General features: G+C 40.9%; 1 protein-coding gene across 7 annotated transcripts in view; it reads right to left on the bottom strand.

Annotated features, from left to right (window-relative positions):
• INPP4B (inositol polyphosphate-4-phosphatase type II B) overlaps window positions 1-26,050 on the bottom strand; it is a 707,856-nt gene that overhangs the window by 26,829 nt on the left and 654,977 nt on the right. For all 7 annotated transcript variants that reach the window (XM_041758016.1, XM_041758014.1, XM_041758011.1 and 4 more), the window contains 2 exons: window positions 20,509-20,621; window positions 16,296-16,450 (listed from right to left, as the gene is read on the bottom strand). In XM_041758016.1, coding sequence (XP_041613950.1) covers window positions 16,296-16,450; window positions 20,509-20,621 — 268 coding nt within the window. The remainder of the gene's footprint in view (window positions 1-16,295; window positions 16,451-20,508; window positions 20,622-26,050) is intronic.

Below are 26,050 nucleotides of genomic sequence, written 5' to 3' on the forward strand. Positions count from 1 at the left end.
GCTGTGAATCTGGCCTCTGTGGTGGTAACTGTAGGCCTTTGAGGACAGATGGCTGCACCCCAAAGATGACATAACCTAGAGTTAGCTCAGGGGTCTAGCCTCACCCTTCACTTTCCCATCCCTGTGCTTGGGCCTTCATGAGGTAAAAGGCATCCTGTTCTCTTTGACATCCTTGTGCTGCTTGTTCAGTGGAGAACCAAAAGAACTAAACTCAGCCCAAAAGGTCTCTCTCGCCAATTTTCAAACTTGGTCAAGACTCTGTGGTCTTGGAGCACCTGGTGGCTCAGCGGTTGAGCGTCTGCCTTCAGCCCAGGTCATGACCCCAGGGTCCCGGGATCGAGTCCCACGTCGGGCTCCCTGCATGGAGCCTGCTTCTCCCTCTGCCTGTGTCTCTCCCTCTCTCTCTGTGTCTCTCATGAATAAATAAAATTTAAAAAAAAAAAAAGAAAAAAAGCACAGACAAAAGGTAAGACGGCTCGATTGCACCACTTCCTTGCTGTGAAGACTTGAGCAAGTCATCTAATCCTTCTGTGGCTGTTGCCACGTTACAGGCTTATGCTATAGGGTTTCAAATAAGGTTCAAGGGAGTTCATTTTTGTCAAGTGCCTAGAAAAATGTAGCAAGCATTTTATAATGGGAGGGAAAAGAAAAAAAGAAAGGAAGGAGGGAAAGAAGGAAGGGAGGGAGGGAGTAGGGAAAGACCGACCTTGGTCTTATTTTACTTTGTGTTCTTCATGTTACGTTTAGAACATACAACACAATTTTGCTTGCAATTATTTGTAAAGGGCCTTAAAAACGATGAACGCTTTGAGAGATGGTGGCAACAGCTTCCAAAAAGGGCAGAAGGAGCTGTACCTACTTTTACATCGTAGAGGGATTTTCTTTTTTTTTTCTTTTTCTTTTTTTCTTTTGCAATCATAGAGGGATTTAAACCATTAAGCAGAACACAGCAACCATTTCCAGATACTTGCAGGCTGACGTCGGGAAGGACGGACTGATGTACTCTACAGACCGACGTACTCTAGGTTGATCCAAACAGACGATGGATTAACAACGGGAAGTTATGGGGTGACAGGTGTCAGCTTAACATGAAGATAAGTTTTATAAAATACACGGCTGTCCAACCCCGGGATAGGCTGATACATAAAGTCGCAGACTCCCTGCTCCTGGGCGCAGGCGAGGGAGGCTTAGCTGACAATCTGTCAGGGAGGCCGTAGAAAGAATTCCCACCTTGGTTGGCAGGGTCACCAGGTAATCTCTAAGGTCCTTTTCAAATACACAAGTCTCAAAATACCACTAATATGAAAAGTTACAAGTGCACAGAAATGGACGTAGCTTGAAAACTGATTTCTCGGGGAATAATGAGAAGGCTTGAAAAATAATATTTTATTTTGTACCTGAAGCCTGTGACCTTTCACCAACCCATGAAAATAATGAGCAAAGTAATCTGCCTGCATATTTGGGGGGAAGTTGATGTGTCAACTGCCAGGTATTCTTCTTCCTCCATTTGTCTCATTTTAATGAGATACACACTATTCGATATTCTTTTTTTACTTTACCTTTTTTTTTCTTTACTTAATATTAAATTTAGTGGCCCAAATAGCAGTGGGAGGATAAGCACATGTCTTACAAGTCATAAAGACTGGGTCATCTGAATGGAGGTACAATTTATAAACAAGAGCAAATTAGGTCTAAGGAAAATGAACATAAAAAGAATTTATATATATAAGCTATGGTACTTGTATTTATGTGTATATATGTTATGTTTATGTTGATAGCCATATATATGTGCATACATATATACACACACGTATAGATATTTCTGCCTACAATTTATAACTTGGGCCCTCACAGAGAGGAACATTAAGGAGATTCATTGCAATTCACTTTTCCATTTCAATTACTTTATTTGGATCATAAGTCTTGGCAAGGCTGCAAAATTCACTTTGTCAAAAAAAAAAAAAGTGGCTTTAGACTATTCTCTGAGGTGGCCTTACAATATTTCCTCAAACTCCGAGATCTAACCTTGCTCCGAGAATTCTAGGTAAATTCCTGCTGTTGCTTAGAGAAGCGTGTGTCTTCTCAGTTCAGACCCAAGAAGGGAATGATGTCCTGCCGTCCCCCGGCATCTCTGCTCCTGCCCCCGCCGCAGCAGATTTCAGGTACAGAATCTTCCCTTGAGAAACCTTCCACAACACTTAGCTAAAGGGCTAAGAACAATATCCAGGTGGAAAAATAATAATTACTTTATTAAGCATGTACTCATTGATCAAAACCCTGTCAGGCCGGAGGATATCTAGTTTCCCTTCCAACACTGATTCAGCAGGACAAGCTTATGGATACACCTCTGTTCTGACAGAAATGAAAAAAAAAATCAGTATTAGCCACTCTTGTTGAGATCTTTCAATGAAATATTTATCTTGTGTCTAAATATTATATTTTGCCTTTAGCTATCTTGGCACCAATGGAGATAGAAGGCCACATGTGAATAAGGGCGAGAGCACTGCTTCAGCAGTTACTTATTTCTATATATATATTTATATTAAAAATATATTTATTTATTTATTTGCAGAGACGTGGCAAGAATGTCAGACTGCCTAGCATTTTCCTTCAAGGAGAAATAAACATCTATGGGGAGTGCAGACCATCTGACCATCTTCCTAGAAAGGAACTTTGAGCTGCTGGGGAAAATTCCAGTCTAGATGATCTGTACAAGCCGAAGGCCCATCTGCCGTGGCCAAGGGGTCCCGGCCATGAGATACAGGAAAAATTGCACAGAAATGAAAGCAGATGCGTGCCTTTACCTCGTCAAACCCCGTGCAAATGAGAAAACTTATTTTTCCCTCCTACCCTCCGGACACATGGCTTCAGATTTTTTCAAGATTTTTTTCAGTTTTCTTTTTTTCTCCACGTGAGCAAATGGGTTAGACCAAAATTTTGCTTCCATTACTGATCAAACTCCAGGAGGAAATCAGCAGAGTCTGGCAGCATATTGGAAACATGTACTAACACTATTTTGACATTTAGCTCGAGATGAGGATATTCAAAAGGCAGTCGCTGACTTCCAAATTAAAGCTAATATTTTTAAAATACACATAAACTGATTTTTTTTACTAGCACTAATATGCCAACATCCTCAAATTCTGAAGGCTTTTTAAAAATACTGAATATTTTTCATTCTCCTTAGAGTCCCAGCATCCTAGCCAAGAGAGTGTATCCTTCTTTTGTTCTTCAAGGGGTTTGGGCCAAGGTGGCAAAATAAACATCTACACATTCATGCTAAAACTATAGAAAGCAGACTGCAAAGGAACATGCATTTCTTTTACTTAGCCAAAATCGAAATAGAAAGCAATTTCTATTTTCCATTACGGTCTGAAACCATAACCTCAGTAATACAAAGTTTGAATTTATAAAAGAACTGTAAGGATTGCATTTTGAGGAGATTATAACCGACTACATGAATATCCAACTGCATTCTTTGCTAAAAAAAAAAAAGATTTATTTAATCCACAAAAAAGCACCATTATTTGGAATTAATTTTCGATAATGTGCACTCTCTACTCTCCGTTCAGGAACCACACAGTTCACTATGAACTTTTACTTAATAATGTGCACAATGAAATTGTATTTATGAAGTCAAACCACAGCAGGAAAGAAGCTTAAACTCAGCAAACATTCGTCAGGGTTTGCACTCTCCGGTGGCTGTCGACCACACATTTCTCACGTGGTGGAGCTGGACCCACGGCAGCTCTCTACAGCCGCCGCCGTTGCCTCTGACCTTATGGCCATGTGATACTTGATCATATGTACCTTGCATATATGCACGTGAGATTTTGCTATCTTACTGGAAAACTGGGTTTTCTTTCTTTTTTTGTGACTAGAGACAGTGAAGTTTTCTATACGTGTATCTATTTCAAGAGCAGCTGCTATAAAATCAGTTTGTTCTCATGAAGAAGAAGACACTTAAAAAAAAAAAAGGAAGACACTTGCCTCTTCTTTTCTGGCAAAAATAATATCTCTTGACAGCTCTAATATGCCTTTTTCTCACTTTTGTTCTAGTCTTTCCAAGAGGAAAAAAGTCTTTATCACAAAATCAAACTGTGTTATAAACATTCCATCTCTGAATTTATGTTATCAAATCATATTATGGAAGGAAACTGAACAAAGGGTGATATCTACTGTATTCCTATTTTCCAGAGCAAAAGAGCAGTCAAAGTGATTGGCCAACTCTGAAGCATATAAAAGTATAATGCTATTATTTTCTCAAATAGTTGAGAGGACAGACATCACTTTGAAAACACATAAATTCAGATGTAGGAGACAGTATTTTTTTTCCAGTTGCAAAAAAACTATAAATCAGTATTATTCAACTTCATTTGACAAGTGCTAAGAACAGATTTAGGAAGTTTTTAGCTTAGGATAGAGGGGATGCTTTATGTGGTTTTATTCTTAGGTATTTAAATCCTGCCTTGTTTTAAAAAGAATTTAAGGCAGATAAATGGATACATAAAATGCAGCAAGATATCAAGAATGAAAAGTGGGAAAGAAACAGTAAATGCAAGGGTTATATCATAAAAGAAATTAGAAATGAAGCCCCTAGAGTTTTTAAGAAGGACCATAAAAGAATGTTATCCATTTCTAGTAGATGGATCACAAAATTGGTTGTGAGCCTTTTACGAGTCCCTATAAAAGGGAAATGGCAAAATTAAAACACACTTGCACACACTCAGTCCCATCCAGCTATCCAACCCCCATACGCAAACGCACACACGTACTCGACTTGTTCTGGAGAATCACCAACCAGCCCGGGGTCAATGCTGCAGAAATGAATGCAAAGAATACTCACAGCGAGGGAACCTTAGGAGGTGATGAAAAATGCCCGCAGCACAGATGAGCTTTGAAAATAGTAGGCTAAGTAAGAGAAGTCCACGTATTGTGCAATCCTGTTTACGTGAGATGTCCAGAGTAGGCAAAGGTGATGGACATTTTCTAAAATTAGATTGGATGATGGCCGTACGACTTTGTGAATACACTAAAATCTGCTGAATTGTACATTTTAAATGGGCGAATGTTTTCTTTGTACATTTCAGATAGACAGGAAATAAAGTTTTTGCTACAAATACACCTCGAATATTTCATGGGGTATTTTTTTTTAATTGAAGTATAGTCGAAACACGACGCTACCTAAGTTTCAGGTGAATGTTTTCTGTTTACATTTCAGATAAACAGGAAATGAAGTTTTTGCTATAAATACACTTCGAATATTTCACGGGGTATTTTTTTTTTTAATTGAAGTATAGTTGAAACACGACGCTACCTAAGTTTCAGGTGTATAACATGGTGGTGACAGCTCTGTACGTCATGCTGTGCTCACCACAGGTGTCACCTACCGTTACTGTACCATTGACTCTACTCCGCATGCTGTACCCTTTATCCCCAGGAGTAGTTAACTCGATACCCCTCACTCCATTTCACCCTTAAAGGGGTGGATTTAAAAAACTAATAATAAAAATAAATAAATAAATAAATAATAAATAAATAATAAATAAATAAATAAATAATAAATAATAAAAATAAATAAATAAATAAATAAATAAATAAAGGGGTGGGTTTTATGGTACGGGGTGCAACAGCAGATGTACGTGAGTTGTATCTCAGTAAAACTGCTCAACATGTAACACCATCCTTACACTAGCCCAGGGGTCACGAGACCAGGTACGCATGGCAGTCACCTGGAGAGTCTGTTAAAGCTCTGCCCGACGCCCACCACCCCGCCCCCCCGACAGAGTCTGATCAGTGGGTGTGCGCGGAGGCCTGAGGAACCGCACGTCCGAGCTCTTGGGGCTGCTGCTGCTGCTGGCCTGGGGACCACGGGGAGCCTCAGCACACAGACTATACGAACAACTACAAGGGCTGCTTCTTTTACTTCCCTCAGTTTGGTTTGAGAAATCACAGCAACGCACAGTGTAGTAAAAACCAGCGCGAGGAGGCGATCTTATGACAAAGGAGGTGGGAGCGGGCAGTGCAGCCACAGTGACCAGCGGTAACAGCCTCAGCGGCATTTCCTTTTTACTGCTAGGTGCTTCGACGGTCGTTGTTTAATTTGATCCTCACAACAGCCCCGTGAGAGGGAGATGCTGGGGAAATCGACGCTGCAATCGTCAGACTTTATCAAGCACTTACCCGATATTCCTGCTACCCATTTCTTCATAAACATTGTTTCCCGTTACATATAAAGAACCCACAGGCTCCCAGGATTCCCTTCTCACTGCCAAGAAGTGGAGAGCCAGGCCCTCCACCCCCAAAGTCCTTCCTCTTAACCACTGAATACACTCACTACTCTTCACCAAGCGGCCTTAATTCTTAGATTTTAGAGGATTCAGAGCAATAACTCTGCCAAAACATTGCTGTGATACTTGAGAACTATCACATGTGATTGTTTTACTATAATAAACTACCAATTTTCCAAATGATATGCTTTATAAATTACACTCCTGATCTCTATAATGATGTCATTCACACTCCTATGAATCCTGATAGACTCAATGAATGGGAGCGAATGGGGTGTAATTGTGCCTGATGTGTTTCTGCTCATAGGACTTGAGACCATTATCCTCGGGCATAAATGCATTACACTGGACGCTTGAACTTTTCTGTCATCTGTGATCTTCCAATCAGGAGAAATTCTGCAGTATTTTCTGTATTTTGACTGTTTTTCCATAAACCTATGGACTCTCCCAGTTGAATTTTTATTAGACAGCGGCCAATGAAGACTTGCAGTTTGTGCTCCTGGGCTAAAGACTGGAGCATTATAAGCAAAATTCAGGTTAGGAAGAGGGGTGAAGCCTTTCTACGACAGTGTTTACCCAAGTAGACCAAACACTCTGATGAAGGCAAGAATTTTTACGGAGCACACTGAAGATATGTTGATTTTAACGGTTTGGGATTTATTCTCACGGGCGTCAGGGCAAACGTAACAGGCACATCAAGTGCAGGAATTCATGAATATCATCGTTTAGGACGAGGCTGAAGGTAATGACTGTTCATGCAACACTTGTGGAAGAAATTATTAGGTGGTTCAGTGAGTGAGTCCTGGGAAGCATTATTATGGGAGAAGTAAACGCCCTAACAAATACTTCGACTTTAAAAGCAAGCGAGGTCTGAGGTGGAGCTGCGGTATTTGTTTCACATCCACGTGTTTAATTCTGAGTTGTTTCTTTGAACATGGTGTTCAGGTTCAGAAATACGCGGCTACACCCACTCACTTCCTCTGTTCTTGCATCTCAACCTTCCAGGAGCAGAAACAGGCTCCAGATTTTGGCATAACTGCTGTTCACACATCCTCCAGGCCAGGGCCGCCTGCATCTCTGGCTTTTTAAAGGAAAACAAGCCTTTCCTAGGACTAGTTCCTGCTATACCTCATTTTCCAAGTGCAAAAGAATCAATCACCTCCCTTCTCCTCTCAGTGTGTGTGTGTGTGTGTGTGTGTACGTGTGTCTCAGCTGAAGTCTCCGTTCCTTGTCTAAAATGGAGCACTAAAATGGCTCATTTCATGTCACAGGCTCCTGTCAAAACACTCCATTTCTCTGTCCAAACCCAAGAGACCCTTCTGGCCTACTCCACTTTGCTTTTTTTTTTTTTTTAATATATAAACAAACAAACAAAACAAAAATATTTTAAAAAACCATCACTCTTAAAAAAAAAAATCACTCCTGAAGCTCTCTTATCTAGAACTTGACTTAAATACAATAAATCAGTAGTTTATATACGCTGGAATCCTTTCTTAACTGGCATTATATGCAAACCTCCAATATGTGAAACGTATAATAAAGACGAGATGCTAGAAGTAGAAACATAGATGGCCGATCAATGCTTGGAAAGATGTCCAATATCACTTATCATCAGGAAAATACAAATTAAATCAAGATATCACTTTTCACCCATCAGATTGGTAAAAATCTGTAGAGTGCAAATATTTGGGCGAGTGGAAAATGGAAGTACAGGTGCACGGGCTGAGGGGTATAAACAGTAGAGCTATTTTGAAGAGCAATCTGGTAGCATCTAGTAGAATTGAAAATATAAATACCTTACCACCTGTTTAACTTTTTTTTTTTTAAGATTTATTTATTTGTGAGAGAGACAGAGAGAGGGGCAGAGACACAGGCAGAGGGAGAAGCAGGCTCCCTGCGGGGTGCCCGACGTGGGACTCGATCCCAGGACCCCAGGACCACACCCTGAGCTGAAGGCAGATGCTCAATCACTGAGTCCCCAGGTGTCCCCCACCCATTTCACTCTTATGTTTATTATACTGGAGAAATTCTCATACTTATACTCTTGAGTATATTCACGAGTATGCATCTACTGCACTGTTGTTTATAATAGAATATAATAGAAGATAATAGAAACAACCTAAAATTCAACAAAGGAATAGATAAATTGTCTATTCATCTGAGGGACTAGTATGCAGCCACTAAAGGAGAGGACTAGACCCAGGTATGAATGTAAACCTTAAAACAAACAAACAAACAAACAGGATACCTTTTAGAAACCAAATATTGATCCTGGGGCTTCTCTTCTGAGACCCTGAAAACCAGGGAAATTCCTCAATTTCAGGAGTATCGGAGGAGGCATGGGGTAGAAACAGGGGCTAGGGAGGAATAAGCAGGGCAGGTGGCGATGGGGAGGGCATGGGGGCCAGCCGACACCCTGGTACCACTGGGCACGGAGACTGGAGGTTAGTGATCTCATTTAACACAACCATCACAGAGAGATCGCTCCCCCTACTTCATGGGTGAGGAAACTGAGAGGAGTTTGCCCAAAGACGTACAGATGATGAGCGTTAGAATAAGGATTTAACCCAGATCTTCTTGACTTCTATGTGGCAAAAGTTAAATCTGTTTTAATTAAATTCACTTATATTTGTTTCCATTAAACGTAATTAAAAAACATGTATTCCTGGGATGCCTGTGGGGCTCAGCGGTTGAGCATCTGCCTCTGGTCCAGGGCGTGACCCCCGGGTCCCGGGATCGAGTCCCACATCCTCTCCCCGCAGGGAGCCTGCTTCTCCCTCTGCCCGTGTCTCTGCCTCTCCCTGTGCCTCTCATGAATAAATAAATACAATCTCTAATCGAACAAACAAACATGTATTCCTTCCACTTAGAATTCTAGGCCCTCAGGCAATAACTTCAAGAACCGAAAGAAGCGACTTATTTGGGAAGGTGTGTGCAAAGCTGGTAGCTGCTCTGGATGACAAGCACCGGGTCTCGTGCCACTAGTAGTAGGAGACAAATATCCTACACAAAACAAATTAGGAAGACGACACAGACCTCAAGATCATGACTTTTTTAGTATCAAAATAATAGGACACACAATCAATGTGTGAAGATGACCTAAAATCAGGACATATGTTTTGTTCAAGAAGTTGGAAGTTCTTCCGTAGGCCATTCTTTGATTTCCCCAAGAAGTTCAGTTCTCTCTTGGTGGTTCATCTGTGGATAGCTTGTTAAAGGATACTTGCTCCAAAAATGATTTTTTTTTTTTTTAAAAAAAGGGCATTCTTTGCCACTATCTCACACTTTACGGGAAACTGAAGCAAAAACACCCTAACAGAGTCAGTTATCACGGAACTATCAGCAACCCTAAGATGAAGGTGACTCCGTCTGGGCTTATTGTTATTATTCATCCTGGATACGGACTGAAATAAAACAGCAAACACACAACTGAAGTTCTCAAGGGAAGAGAGAACTCGACGTGCTGATGGAAACCCTGTTGCCCCTGACGCTGCTCTACACAAACACAGCCCTTTTGGGTAGATAACTGAAAGCTTCCATGAGTTCTGTCTCCACTGCTTATTATTCACTTTAATACTTGAAATAGGAGAGAATACGAAGCAGTAGCAGCTTTGTTCTGACTCCTCCAAACAAAAGAAAAGAAAAATAAGATGAAGTGAAAACAAGACTAAGGAAGGAAAAAGTTGGGTTTTCTGTTTTAACACAAATGAACGACGGGACTCAAAAGTAAATCCCGCAGAAAAGTAAGTCATGAAAGTAAAACCTTTGCTGACATCAGTTGGTAAAGGGTCACTTACTTATAAAGCAGAAAATTTCATAAGTTATGAAATAAAAACAAAATACATTTCAGGTGCAACATGTGGAGAATATGGCATCCAACAAGATAAAACTCAATAAGGGTCATGGGCCTTTTAGCCTTTTATGAATTTGATATTTACTAAAATAGAGAGATTAAAGGGTGACGAGCAGGTTGTATGCTTACCCCGATTAACCTTTCTAATGGCATATCAACTATCTTCCTTTTAAGGAGCATTACAGAACGACAGACTGCAGAGTCATGGAGCAGAAGGAAAATAAAAGTCACAGACAACTGCGCAATACGGCGTCACATCGTTACACGGAATCCCGGGGTTCCTGCGAAGGGAGCTAAGATGGCCCTGGCATTTTCATTTTAATTCACTTTTTAGTGGCGATTCCATTCCCCAACACGATCGTTTTCTGACAAAAGCATGACATTTCATAATCCAGTCAAATTTTGTATTTTAAAATCCATTCCTAATTGACTATTAATGAAATACAAGCTTAGAAGTCCCTCCTGAAAACGCTTCCTATAAGCGCACGGGGACAAAATGGCTCTTAACATCGACAGAGATCCCGTAACCAGCAAATGAGAGCTAATAGTGCATTATTCCTTTCTTAAAAAAAAAAAAAAATCTGCCAATTACGCGGCCACCATTTTGTAAATTTCCACTCTAGATGATCAGGGGAGAATCTGTCAGTACACGTGCACCTCAAAACTCAAGGAAGGGACAGGTACCCCTTATAGTCTTACACAAAGTCATTAAAATAAGGGTGGCAGGTATGAGGCCTCCTCCAGGTAAGTGGCTCTCTGCCTACTGCCCATCCCAGAAATGGCTTTGGAGAGAGACCCCTGCTACTCGGCCCCCCACCCCCTCGGGTTTCTAAGGAGGGTTGAGAATCATGGTTTTGGTCCTGCAATGCAGACAATGACTGGGAGTTCCTCACAGAGCCAGCTCTTCCCCGTTCTCCCCTAACTTGCTAATCTGCAGAGGCCCTTCCACTACGTCAGCCAAGCAGAGTGTAACCAGGGGTACGCCCAGGAGCGTGCAGCCATGGGCCCTACTGGCTATGTAGGAAAAGCGGGAGTGAAATTTTTGAGAATAGTACAAAGTGTGGATTCAGACTATGAATTAAGATAGGTTTTTTGGTGGACTGTTTGATTTTGGATTTGTAGCATAACCTCTCCAAAGCTTTCAGTTTTATCTTCTGGAACTTTGGATTATAAATATGTCACAACCGAGTAATAATTTCATGTTTAACTCTAAATGTCTATCATGCACAAAACTTCCTAATATAGAAGACCTGAATATTTTAGAAACCTGTGTTATGTATTCATTCATCTACCCATTCACTGAATATTTATAGAGAATCTACTATCATTAGGCACGTTTTAGGTCCTGGGAAGATTGTAATGGACAAAGGAGAACAAAAATACCTGTTCCCATGGAGTTTACGGAGAGGGACTTTCTGACTAAGCAGCCAAATGAAGCTTTATTTGTTTCTCTTTATCTGTTACATTTCATTTATCCATAAATAATCTGAAACTTACAGAGAGAAGCACAATACAACAGAAAAAATTTAAGATAGATAAAGAAAAAGTAAAACTAAAAAAACTCCAGCAATGATAGTATAACCTTGGTGAACTTTTAAAAAATCCAGAGTAAATAGCCTGAAAGGTGGTTAGAATAATTCTAAGGTAAAATAAACTGCAACCAATGGTAAATGAAACAAACAAACAAAAAAAACAGTGTTTTCAAAAGCATAAAAATCCAAGTCCTTTAAGACATTGTTTTTTTTAAAATTTTTTAAAAATTAATTAATTAATTAATTAATTAATTAATGATAGAGAGAGAGAGAGAGAGGCAGAGACACAGGCAGAGGGAGAAGCAGGCTCCATGCACCCGGAGCCCGACGTGGGATTCGATCCCGGGTCTCCAGGATCGTGCCCTGGGCCAAAGGCAGGCGCTAAACCGCTGCGCCACCCAGGGATCCCTGATTTTTTTTTTAAATCCAAGGTTGTGTCACAGAATATTAGGAAAGTTCTTAAAAAAATGAGATCCCTGGATCCACCTCAGATCTTCCCAACTATAAATCATACAGAGCCCAAAGACAGGTAGTTTTAACAAGCCCCAGAAGCAGTCTGAGGTCTTAATTTTAAAGCCACTGTCTGAGGGTGGGATTTCCTAGATGGCAGACTGAGGGGTTCTGCAAATCTTCTTTCTCCTAAAAAACCTATGACGATGGAAAGTACTGTCAAAAACAACTATGTCAGACCCTGGTGATCAACTGACATCAAGCCACAAGCTGCGAACTGTTTCTTCTTGGGAGAGTGCCCACGGTGGGCAAGAGGCGGGAGGTGTGGGTCTTCCTGCCTTCCTGGTGCTGCTCCCACCCCTGCCCCTCTCAGCTCAGGTTCTGGGGAGGGGGGCAGGTGGTGCTTCCCATGGGGGGGGGGAGCAGGTGGTTTCCTCCCACAGATGATGGCAGGAAACGCCACTCCCAAGCATTGTCAGAAAGGGCAGTGCTCTTGGAGGCAAGCGGATGCTGACAGTCAACCTCTCGGCTAGCCTGAGATAGAGTCCCACTGGGGCCACTCCCAGAGGACCAGCTGTTGATTTAACCGGGGATCCCGAAAATGAGAGCGCCATGGAGGGCTTTGCTCCACCTTGAACATCCCTGCCAACTAGCAGGACCTAACAGGCCTGGTGGGAATGAAGAGCAGAGCAGATCTGAAAACCCTGTTCACAGTCCACGGGTGCGCCAAAAGGGGTTGGAAGCCTTATTGGATTGAACTGTCGGAGAGCAACCTCTGGCTAATCGTTGGCCACTGAACTACAGAGACCCAAGAGCAACCTCAGGAGATGAGGCTTAGACATAACAGTAAGAACCAAATCACAGCCTGGAACATTACTGAAAACATAATTGAAAAAAAAAAAAAAGACAAAGTTGTCACACAGTTCTGAAAAAGGCAGCAGAATGAATTCCTATTTGGACTGTTCTTCATTTATCCAACCCCTATTTCTATTTGTTTTACTCTGGACCAGACACTGTGCTCAAGGCCCCAGTACAATGGTGGACATGATTGATAGGGTCGAAATTAAACAGTTTACATCTAGAACTAGAGTCTGCTCTTCAAGAGCTCAGGATTTGGGCAGATTTTGTCTTGTACACAGTCTCAAATTCCTAAAAGCGCATGTTTTTTAAGACCTACATGATACACTTGACCCTTGAACAACATAGGGGTTAGGAGCACTGAACCCCTGCACAGTTGAAAATCCATGTATGACGTGTGAACCTCCCAAAACTTGACTAGCGATAGCCCACTGTTGACAGAAAGCCTTACTCTTAGCACAGTTGATGAACATATATTTTGTATGTTATATGTATTATATGCTGTATTCTTACTGCAAAGCAGCAAGCTGGAAAAAAAGAAAAATGTTACTAGGAAAATTGTAAGAAAATAAAGTACATTTTTAGTACTGTACTGTGTTTGTTAAAAAAAAAAAAATCCACACGTAAGGAGACCCATGCAGTTCAAACCTGTGCTGTTCAAGGGTCAACTATATTTTAAGTACCAGATTCGAAGGAGTCAAACGCATTACCAGATAATTTTAAGTGATAGTAGTTTGTTTCATTTGGTACGAAGACAATAAGATTAAAATATAACAAGCGCATCCATGTTCCAGTGCTGGCCGGCTCCAATACGTTCTGTTTGAATAGTCCTCGCCAAAACATTCTAGATCTCAGTTTCATTATTTATAAAGTCAAGCAGACTTGACTAGATTTCTGGAGTGACTCTTTAATCTCAAATCTATGACTCAAATGCTAACGTTAATACACGTTAACCTAAAAGCCATTTATAAAAAAAAACCTATCCAGGCTTACTTTAATCAATACGCTCCATCCATAATTAGCACAGCATTTGTAAACACATGAACACTTTAAGGTAGAATTTAAAGAACTATCTTCTTAAATAGAGAAAGCATTGCATTTGGAGACTTATTTATAAGAATTGGCAGCCAACTTTAATATACGGTATTCGAGTCAAAACTTGTTATAACATATTCACAAAAATTATAGAGACCATAGTTGAACAGGTTTTACTGTACCTGGAAGGTTAGAATGTTGACATTATGACCCTCAACATTTATTTTTTATTTAACTTAATGAATATCATATAGTAATCGCTGTATGACCACTTTATCCATGTCAACTCATTTAATCCTGAACACACTCCTAAGAAGAGCTACTATCATTATCACATCTGTTTTACGGATGAGTAAACTGAGGCACCAAGAGGTTGAGTTGAGTTAAGTCGCCTAAAGCATTAGGAGGCAGTGGGACGTTAATGTGCTCGTGGCTAGTAAGTGGCATATAGGCTGCATTAAAACTCATGCCAGCTGGCTCCCAAACCCCATGCTCTCATTTACTCTGTGTCGCCAGAACTCATAAACCAATGGGCTTAGACTGTTACACAGAATATCCAAAGAAGGAAATTATGGCAGTTATTAAAGGAAAAGACGTATCTTATTTCCCTTAAACATATCCACACAGCACGCACGCACTCACACGCACACACAGTCCCTCACAGCCTCACATAGCTCTCATGCGTTCCCAAAACCAAATGATAAATTTGACAGATTGGAAATTTATAAAAAAAAAAAAATCTATAAATATAAATATATAGAGATCCCCTCCCCCAGAGAAGTGGGGGTATGGAAATTAAGATCTTCAGTGTTTTTAGATTAAAATTTTCTACCTTACGTTGTTTAACGATCCAGAAATGAACCCCATAGATGTCACGTCATGAGCAAGTAGGTCACGTATACAATGTCAATTCTACATAAACGCTAGGCAGAACCACACTAACTAGTTTTATATTTTAACATGTATATGACACGTATGTCTTTTATTTACCAATTTGGAAGAACTGTTTTTCTAATTTAAGGGTCCTGTTTTATCCCTGCCTTAAATAAACAACAACTGCACCTGCCAGATAATTCCTGTTTGTTGAATCAGCGTAGTCCTCTGGTGCATCTGGCCTATGAGATGGTTATGCTCCTACTCTCCCTACCTGGTGGCTTTGTTCTATCCATGGTGACGTATGCGGTCTTTTTAGGCACATCAGAAGATTTCAGATTCAGATTCTGAATTCTTCCCATTAGTGCCGGGAGATTATTTCTAAAAGAAGTTTTTTATATCAACCAAATGCGTTTTAGATGGCCGAGATCCATCCTCATACATTTATCAAAACATCACGATAGAGCTCTACTGAACAATGAAAATGCCAAGAGACATGAAATGCGGTAACAGGGCTCAGAAATCTCTCATTTGGTGGAGAACACATGCAGGCACAGGACAAGCGCAGGCAAGCATCCGCGTCCCCAACGAAAGACTGCAGCAGTTAACAAAAGAAAAAAAAAAAGTGGAAGCCAATGCTATGCCGGAAAAGAAGCAGCCCTCTCTAGAGCATCGCGGGACACTTCCTTCTGGGGAGCAGAGAGGCTGTCCCACGCTAGCTGGTGTGCTTCTGAGTCAGTCTTTACAGCAGAGACACAATTTCTTTTAACTTTTTAATTAACGTGTGTCCTTGCTGACAGACATTGTGAATGAGACACTTTTTCCTTCCCATTATGGCTTTTACACTTTAGATTTAATTACCGTGGAAATGAATCAAGAAACATGACTTCAGGCATAGCATTTGGAATGTCGGCAGAGTAACGACACTAACTCCCTAAAGTATCCGTGTCATCCCATCTTTATGATGAGGGATGCGAAAATAATTTTAGGAGGTGACCGACCCGGAGACCCTATAAGACATTAGGAAGATCATCTGTGAGCTGTAGTTAGGAAAGATTTTGTTTGGATAACAACTTAGTTTTATTTTGTGCATATTCATAATTACTAATATGCAAAGAAATCGTTCTTCAAGTATTATATATGGAAGGACCAGAGCCCTTTACAACTTGGATCTAAATGAGTTAATAAGCTATTATCAAAATCCAGCCACCTTCTCTTTTTATTGCCTAGGAGAGGGAATACTTAACACTATTTTATCTTTCATGCCACAAGCTATGAGCCATGGAAATGCAGTGAAGTCACTAAATATTTAGTCTGCCAGTAAAATATGCATTTGGAAAAAAAAAATGAAACAAAGCTTTAAAATGACCTTATAAGAAAGAAAGTTGAAGACATATGGGCTACCTTCTCATACAATCCAGGGCTCGGATAAAGAAATCCTTGTGCAACTGGTGCTCATCTCTCAAGATCGAGCACTGCTCAAGAGTCACTGACATCGACGTCCTGTCTTTGGCACTTTTGCAACAGGTGAAACGAATACCGTTTAGTTTGCGACAAATCTGCAACACAGGCATATAAACAGTTTATTGCTCATTTGTAGATGACTCTAAAGTGTCGGACTCGTCTAAACACTTCTTATCTAAACACACCACATTTATGTTAATTTATGACAGTCAATTGGTTCAATCTGCCCTAGCGAATGAAAAACATTATCTTTTCATTTCAAAAGCTGGTGGAACAGATTGAATTTATGTATTTCTTTGTATATGATGTGTGAGGTGCGGGGCTGCTGAAGCCGGAGGAGGTGGTAAGTGTCCGGCAGAGGCAGCCGTGCTCCCTGAGAGGAGGCCCAGCTGTAGTGGATGATGGTGACAGTCACGGCTCAGGAGCGACGCCTTAATCGTGAAAGGAAGATACAACTGCACTTCCTGGATCAGACACTTGATCTGAATCCTACATAGCTAACACCTCCTTACTTTACCTTTAAGAAACATTTGCTAGTTTTGGTTTTAGGTTATGAGATTTCACACATCCACATGTTGCCCCTGCAGCAGGTAACTGAACTGCTAGCCCCTCATCGATGCAACTAGTAAGAGTAAGGACACCAAATGGTCACTGTTAATGGCAGCTCTACTGTACTGGGTACAACGCTAAGAAAGTTCATATAGATTTGCTCTTTCATTTATTTATTTATTTTTTTTAAAAAATTTATTTATTTATTTATTTATGATAGTCACAGAGAGAGAGAGAGAGAGGGAGAGAGAGAGGCAGAGACACAGGCAGAGGGAGAAGCAGGCTCCATGCACCGGGAGCCCGACGTGGGATTCGATCCCGGGTCTCCAGGATCGCGCCCTGGGCCAAAGGCAGGCGCCAAACCGCTGCGCCACCCAGGGATCCCCTCTTTCATTTATTTTTAAAAGATTTTGTTGGTTGGTTGGTTGGTTGATTTATTTATTTATTTATTTATTTATTTATTTATTTAGGAGCAGAGGGAGAGGGAGTGAGAGAACCCTAAGCAGATTGATTATTTATTTATTTATAGAGGAGCAGAGGGAGAGGGAGCAAGAAAACCCCAAGCAGATTGATTATTTATTTATTTATTTATTCATTCATTCATTCATTCATTCATTCAGGAGCATCGGGAGAGGGAGCAAGAGAACCCCGAGCAGATTCTGAGCTGACCGTGGGGCCTGATGCAGGGGCTTGATCCCACAACCCTGCGATCATGACTTGAGCCATTAGCTTCTGTCCTTTTCTGTTTCTTTTGTTATCCCAACGTAATTTAAGAGAAAAATCTCTGAGCCACAATTATCTTTTGTCTCACTGCCCTCTGGTTAGCAGGTGAATCATTCTGTTCTCTTCTCTTCCCTGTGCCATGGCAGGTCTCGGATATGAGATGCCAACACTATACATTACTATCAACAATGTTAATCAATATGTGCTTAAAATAAATCTAATGTGATATAATACAGTCTTGCTTCATTACCTGCCATCAAGGAGGCCTTAACCGTTATCTGCCACGAGGAAAAGATATACTAACATGCTTTATCAAGGGTTTTTACCATGTTTTAATTGTGATTCTGATATCAGACTAGGATTTACAAGTCCTTATTAGACCTTTGGTACATTGTCACTATTTCCAATATAAGTGATTCAAGAAATATGAAAGCACGCGCATAAAATCTTTTTTACATCTGGAAAACCCTAAGCTTTTCAAATAAAGTGTATTTCAGAATTTTTAATATAAAATAACAAAGACTTGGCTATATTCATAATAATGAAATATAGACCTCAATGGCCATGTATGTGATAATGATTTTTAAAAAGAATGAATATTCTTAAAACGTGTTATTTCTATTATATGCCACTATCCTAGTGAGGATGTTAGTGTTCTAAATTTCGCATCAAGAGGAGGTAAGGGCAATTCAATCAGAGGGGACAGGCTTAGTCTTGATTTCCTTATTTCCATAGCTCCTTTGAACCATATGAACTTAATTTAATTCACTTCATTGGCATGTGGTCTCCTCCAATTCTTACTTTTTATTTCTTAAAGTTCAATCAAGACAAGACCAAGTAGTTTTATATTTTTTTTCAATGAGAAAACGTAAAATAGAACACAGCAATATTTAACTAATAGATTTTTAAAAGATAGGCGAGAAGGGGCATCTGGGCGGCTCAGTCGGTTAGGGTCTGCCTTTGGCTCAGGCCATGACCTCCAGGGCTTGGGGTGGAGCCCCACGGCAGGCTCCCAGCTCAGCAGGGAGTCCGCTTCTCCCTCTCCCCCATCTCTCCCCATTGTGCTCTCTCTGCCTCTCTCTCTCTCTCTCATGAATACATTTTAAAAATAAATAAAATAAATAAATAAATGAGAATGAAATAGAGACAAAAGCTTTTTGGAAAATGTCAAAGGGAATTTCTATACGTCTTCAAATGCAAAATATTATCCAAGTCCTTGAATTGCAAAGAGGACACTGAAACTGAGGTTTCGCCCTACAGAACTGCTGTAATAATAAAGCCAGTGATTCTACGGAATGCTCAGCTTGCACATTATGGGTGTCTTGCATTTATCAAGGCAGATAATCACCCATTCAACAGTTAGGTTGTGAGAAAGCCATATTTGGTCAGTGTTTAAGTTTCAAAAAGAATATCCACGAATGAATAAGACTCATGGGAAAAGCTCTTTTTTTTTTATATAGTCAATCAGTAAAACTACATATACGAAGAGAAAATGCACATTGGTGTTTGCACACGTACATCCTTCACTTAGCAATTCGCATCACTTCATGATACGTCTATACAGTGACATATGAATTTGTTCCGAAGCTGTCAGAAAGCCTTGGGAAATGATCAAATTACCTTCCTATTAGCCTATCATTAGTAAAATAGCAAAAATAGCTCACGACCTACCTTGTGCAATTTTTGTGAGAATTAACAACCACAGCCGTCTTTGAAGATAGAAAGAGCAGACACACCGGGGGGGGGGGGGTGGGGGGAAGACTATTAAAAACAACCTTCCTGCGCTGCAGTGTGGTGCTAAGTGGGGCCGGTGTAAATGAGCTGCCTGCAAGCCAGGTCTCATATGGCTACCTTTGATGTTCCTCCCTGGGGCTCCAAGAGGGCATGAAGGGAAGCTAAAGCAGCTCTCCCCTGCCTTGCTCTCGGTAAATTATTTTATGTAGGCTCATGGTAAATCATCCATTCCTTTTTCCCAGAAGAGGGTAAGTCATATTGGATTCTGATTGACCACTGGCAGTAGGGATGAGGCGTTGTTTTATACGCTATTGATACAGAAGGAACGGAGTCATGTTAGAAGATCAGTCGCTGAACCCCAAATTCCACAAGCAACGCCTACAAATGTGGCATTCATCACAAAGATCTCCAACGTGTGCCTTTTCTGATGAAAAGATCCTCTCATTAGGAACGGATCTTCGGGTCTGACTGCTTAACAAAATTCACAACTTCGTGTGAGCTACGCCTGAGTGGTTGCCAGACAAGAGTCTAAAAAACACAGGCCTTATTGTCTCCCTCCCTGTGCTAGAACCAGGGTGGGAAATGAGGCACAACTTCTCCCCTGAGGGCACCACTACATGAGGAAGAACCGTAGAAAATACAGCTCATCACCCCACGAGCAATCCATCGGTAATAAATTCTACGCTGATATCTAAATTAACAAACGCATTACAAGCTCCTTAATTGAACAGTATGTCCAGGAGCCTGACGGAGGCCGTGCGTGGGCTCCGCTAGCCGCACTCTGCTGCAACCGTCTGTCTCTAGGGCAGCACTTCAGCATCCTGATACGGGCGACTGACATCACAACAGGTGACGGAAAGGAGACCACAGACGCTTCATTTGAGCCTCCAACTGTCAAACAACACCCAGCATCCACCAGGAAAGCCAAGAGTAGAATTCTTTCTCCTTGAGAGCCTCCTCTTCCACCTTGTGTTCTAATGTACTGACAGAGCTACCACCAGCACTGAGAATGGCTAATCCCCTAGATAATGGGGGATGGCATCCGATAACCCAAAGTGTAGAGGTTGGACCCTACAGCCCGGGCACCCAGGGATGCTCGCTGGACATCATGGCGACAGGGACAAAGATGTGGCTGGAGAGTGCTTACCGTTGCAGCCAGCCACATGATTTCTACATTCTTCCTTTTTTTGGCTTGGATATTTTGATGGAGATTTTCTAGTAATCCTTTTAAATCATTTTGTTCTTGAAAATGTGAAATGTCTGAGAAAAGAAAAAAAAGAAGGAAGAAAGGGAGATAGTGTTAATATTAAGCTGCCCATGGAGATTTGCTCAATGTACATGCAAGTAGAATTTCCATAACAACAAATAACATTTGGAGCAGAGAACATCTGAGGATAATCATATTTATTACTCTGAGGATAATCATAGTTATTAATCTCTCCGGCTGTATTCTTTTACTTAGAAATATGCCTCAGTTTCCTCCATGACCTACTCTGTGCTATTGTGGCAATGTCAATTTTCATATACTGTTATTTTCCTAACAAGGGAAGCATCTTTGATGACGCTGGCTGCTGCCGGACTTCAACCAAAGCACGACACAATATGAGACAGGAGATAGAATTTTATATCTTAATATCTTATAACCACTTTTTGCTACTAAGCAGCTAGTCTGAACCGAGAGGATATGTTAACCCGAACACCTCAGGGGTGGAAGAAATCTGAAGGTTCGGATAAAACACAAGAAGGCAGTTTCTAAGCAAGATTCCCCGAGCTCAGCACTACTGACTTTTCGGACTGGGTAACATTTCGTCGTGGGGAATGGTCCTCTATTCTGCATTGGAAGGTGTTGACCTAAGCATTGCTGACCACCACCATTTAGAAACCAGTAGCCCTTCCTGTGACCACCAAAAATGTCTCCAGACATTGCCAAATGTTCCTTGAGGGCAAAATCTATCCTGGTTGAGAACCACTGCTGTTGAGGAGCACAGGCATGGCATGGAGAGAGGGAAACCATGAGGGGTGAGAGTTAATTATATGAGATAATTAGACAGGAAGCAGGGAATGACTGATTGCTCAGATCCCGACATCCTAATAGCTAAAGCATAGGTAATAGATGGGATGCATTTCATATTAAACCTAAGGCAACGAGCATTATGTCACAGACATCCTTGACACTTGGTGAGATGGGGTCAAGACCAGAATTATAAAGATGGAAACAAAAAGGCTTTCTAAGAAAGTTTTTGGATTAATGCTATAAAGTATGAAAACGTGCTCTACTGTTGAAGCCACATCGTGAGGACGAAGAATTCCTAAGAGTTTTCATCGAGGCTGAAAACAGGAGAAAATCCCTAAGAATAGCGTGGACTGTACGTAGTCTCTCTGGTCACCACAAGGGAAAATTGATATATTCCTGAGTCGGATTTCTCGCTCACACATACACCTGCATATGCACACACATTCACACACACACACAAACACGACACAAATAAACTGTGACCATAATGTGACTTCATAATTCCCCAAACTGTACCAGGTGTTTCACTGTATTAAAATAATACATCTGTGTAGTTCCTGACTTTAGCTCCAGAGAGTGGGGAAGTATCCTGATGAACTATTCTGGGAATCTCTATCTAACGACGAGTGAAAGTGGCTGGTAAAATAAAAATATTCATTGACAACAATTATATGCCATCTTGAATGTCATGACTACAGAATAGGGGAAGGTCAAGTACCAGCGAGATGCATACCTACATTAGGGTGATGATAGTAAAAATATTCATATGAATTACGTGCATGATTCCACTGCATTAGTTACTAAATGGAAAAAAACCCATTAGGAGTCAAACCCTTACTATGTAACTATAGGTGATTCTCTTAAAGACAAGGTTTGACTGAAAACGTCACATTGCTAATAGGAGACTCTGAAAAACAGAAATTTTAATAGGACAAAGCCCAGAGATGAAGGGAAGGAGGCATCGTAGAATGCCTTGAAGGCAGTACCAAGCCAGCTCAGGACCCTATGGCTGACCAAAGAAAGTTAAGGACAATGATGCCACTTTTTTCACTGATACAGCGTGAGAGGAGAAGTCAGGTCTAGCATCACTGCCCTTAAAGAACTGACGTTATAAGCAGTCACTTAAAATTATGTACGTGTATATCATTAACAGGAAAGGTGTCCTTGGCATCGTTGGAAGGAAAAATCGGTCAGATCAGTGAATTGATTCACTCCTACATCATTGTACGCGTATGTGTGTGCGCGTGCTTACATCTCTCAAGCGTGTAGGCAGAGCAAGGCGTCAGTCGTTGTGAGGCTATAGGATTTAGAGTGATTTTTTTCAACTGCCCTTTCATGTCATTTGAGACATTTAAAATGAACTTGTGCTGTTTTTAAAGAATAACGTTATTTTTAAAAGAAAGGGAGAGCACAGCATATGCATAAGGAAAGGAGAGAACCAAAATTCTTAGGATACAGAGAGCTGACCTCAAAGTCTATGGTTCAGTAGGGTGAGATAGGATTTTAAACCACTACTGACTGTAGTGAGGTCTACCGTGGGCTACGGCAGTAGGTCGGTAAAAATAATAACAGAGACCCAAGGGAAGGGATGCACAGTGCCATGAAGAATAGCTGGATGTGGACGGATTTCTAGCAAAGATAATGCTTTGTGGCTACAGAAAGCATGTGAGGCCCAAGGAAAACCGTTAAGCAGAGGTGTGGCGACGTGAAGCGGCACTGTCGAAGCAGCGAGCTCAGAGCTCACTATGTCCTTGCAGGGCCTGGTCCCAGAGGCCAGAAGTACAAAGGGCCTTTTTGGCTATGCTGGGAAATCTGGATTTCATCCTAAAAAATGAGAGCAACTAGGGAACTTTAAATAGGGACATAACCATATCTGAGAGGTCCCTGAGGTACTTTCTGAAGTCACCTGGTATTAATGCTTTTGGATGTTTTTGAAAGGAATACGGAATGAGGATTTTACCCACAGCGTCACGCACACACACATACACGCACACACCCCCTTCTGTAACAAGCATTTGATGAAATATTTACTCTTAGTGCATACACTGTTCTCTGAATGTATTCTGTTCTATCCCACGGGATGATGATGATGATGATTGTCCCAAGCCTCAAAACTGATGTAACAACATAGAGTCAGCCTAAAAAATTTGCAAATTACTGACTCAGTGCAACCCCACGTCCAAGGTGCTTCAGTGACTTTCCTAAGGTTCATAGTCAGAGGAAGTAAAAAATGCCAGGCTCCAAATTCCTACGCCAGCGATTTTCCCTAAATCTGTGCTAAGGTCCTCACAATTAGCCGGTGGTACTAGAAGGCAGTTCCAATATTAACACAACGAACCACCTTCTTCAGAATTCTGAGAATCCGGGATAAAGTACAATGACTTTTCAAAAATAGTTTAGTGTCATTGTTGATATGAAGATTTTTTCCATCAGTCATTTAAAATAGACCATAAGGATCCAAAATGGAAGCCAAATGAGGGTCATCTTTTGTCTATTTCTACCCCATAAAGATAGTGCTTTAGGATAGCTGGACATGATGCCCCATCGGAATTTCACTCCTTCTTCCAGGGCATGCTTTTTAAAAAGAAGTTATCTGGATGTTCTTAAAATTTTTAGGCCACTATTTCTATTTCTGTAATGATAAAACTTGCTTTATTCAGAGCACATCTCTACCAATTCAACACTTCAGTTGTTGCCAGTTTTTTTTTTTTTTTTCCAACCTGACAAAAATCCTACAGGTCACGGAAATTTAGGTCTGATTCTGGAAAGAAGAATCGTTAGTAATAACCAGTTTGTGGATTAGTAAGTGAGATTCCAAGATATAATGATAGATTCTGATAAACCAACGGGAAATGCTGGGATACAGGAATCCGAATCGGTTTTTAGACTTAAAATGAGTTTCTTTACATGTAAATACAGCCAATAAGTCTTGCCTTTGCTACTCACTCCTGCATTACTCCAGCACAGAATTTAGACAGGGTGATTGAATCTCCATGCCTGTCTCAATCAGAGTATTCTTTGTTTCACATGCGGTTCACGAAAGTAATCGGGTGGAAGGTACAAGAATGTTCACTGCATTATTATTTATAATATTAAACAACAGCAAAAAAAACCCATCTAAGTGTTCGTAAAGAGAATGAATAAATTATATATTCATGAAATATAATATATATAATGGGTAAAATCAATAAACATGCTGTACTATATATGTATATATCAGTATGAATATAGAGTAAAACTATGTTGAGGGGCCCCCGGGTGGCTCTGCCTTCAGCCCAGGGCGTAACCCTGGGGTCCTGGGATCCAGTCCCACGTCGGGCTCCCTGCAGGGAGCCTGCTTCTCCCTCTGCCTGTGTCTCTGCCTTTCTCCCTGCGTCTCTCATGAATAAATAAAATCTTTAATTAAACAAAAAAACTATGTTGAGCAAAACAATAAAAATTGTAGGACTCATACAAAATAATAATATAAAGTTAAACATGCAAAACTACATATTTTTATGGATAATATATATGGGGTAAAAATGTGTACGAGAATGTAAAACACCAAATTCAGAATATTAGTTTTCTCAGGGAAAGAAAGGTGAGGGATTGGAACTGGAAGGGGCGCAAAAGGGGCTTTCATTCTACCTGTATTTTTTCTTAAAACATTTCTGAGGCTGAGTGATGGATTCCTTAGTGTTTGTTATCTCATGATCGGTTCCTTTTTTTTGTTTGTTTGAAACTTTCATATTTTTTTTTAAAGCAAGCACGGCGGAGCCAAGATTCCCGGAAAGTGATTTCCAATGCCAGCTCTGTCCCTGCTTTGACATGTGGCCGTAGGTGAGTTGCTTCACCCTCTGTCCCTATTTTCTCAACTGCAAAATGAGGACAATAACCCTGCCATGCTTCATCAACTTGAAGTGGAAAACAATTAATAAAAGTCTTGGCAGAAGTGCCTACATTGTTAAACTGTGTCAACTCTGAAAAATAGAGGAAGACGTTAGCTCTTAGGAAAGCATTCACAGTCTCAGATAGGAAGCCTACTTTCTCAGACAAAAAGTCAGAATTTATCTAAAGTAAGGCGCACACAGGTACCCACAAAGATCAGAGTCACAAACCTTCACAAACTCTGTGACTGTTTTCTTATCACCCCCCAAGGGCACAAAATAGCCGAATTCAGAGTCACTATTTATAGCAATTTTTCTCCTTGTTTCTTTAACGTGACATTGAACTGAATCAAAGGCGGAGTGCAGACAAGTGAACAGGACTGGGACTGTAAACTCTTAGCTGACTGATGTGTGATGCTAACGAGGCCAAGGCAATAGCTTCCTCATCTCATGGTCAAACGTTGTAGATTGCCAGAGAGTATTTCAAGATGAAATGGAAATTAAAGCTGAATTCCCAGCGCCTATTCCACCCATTTCCTACTTCATAGCAGCCACAGAGTTTACGTGGGATCAATCATACCCCCATTCCGAACTCAACTGCTGTAATCCCAGCCCCCGTGAATCAGGACTAGTTTAGGGATGGGCATCTAAAACTAAGCCAGTAGAACTGGACTGGGCCTTCAGCAATTATTCCAGGGATATATGTAAGTGACCTGTCCTGCCCCAGCTGAGTGAAACTCAGGACTCAAATGTGGAAGAGGAAGAAAAGTCCTTTTTATCTCTTTGGTTGAACATGGGGATAATTGTTC

This window comes from Vulpes lagopus, chromosome 6 (assembly GCF_018345385.1).
Source record: "Vulpes lagopus strain Blue_001 chromosome 6, ASM1834538v1, whole genome shotgun sequence".
Lineage (NCBI taxonomy): Eukaryota > Metazoa > Chordata > Mammalia > Carnivora > Canidae > Vulpes > Vulpes lagopus.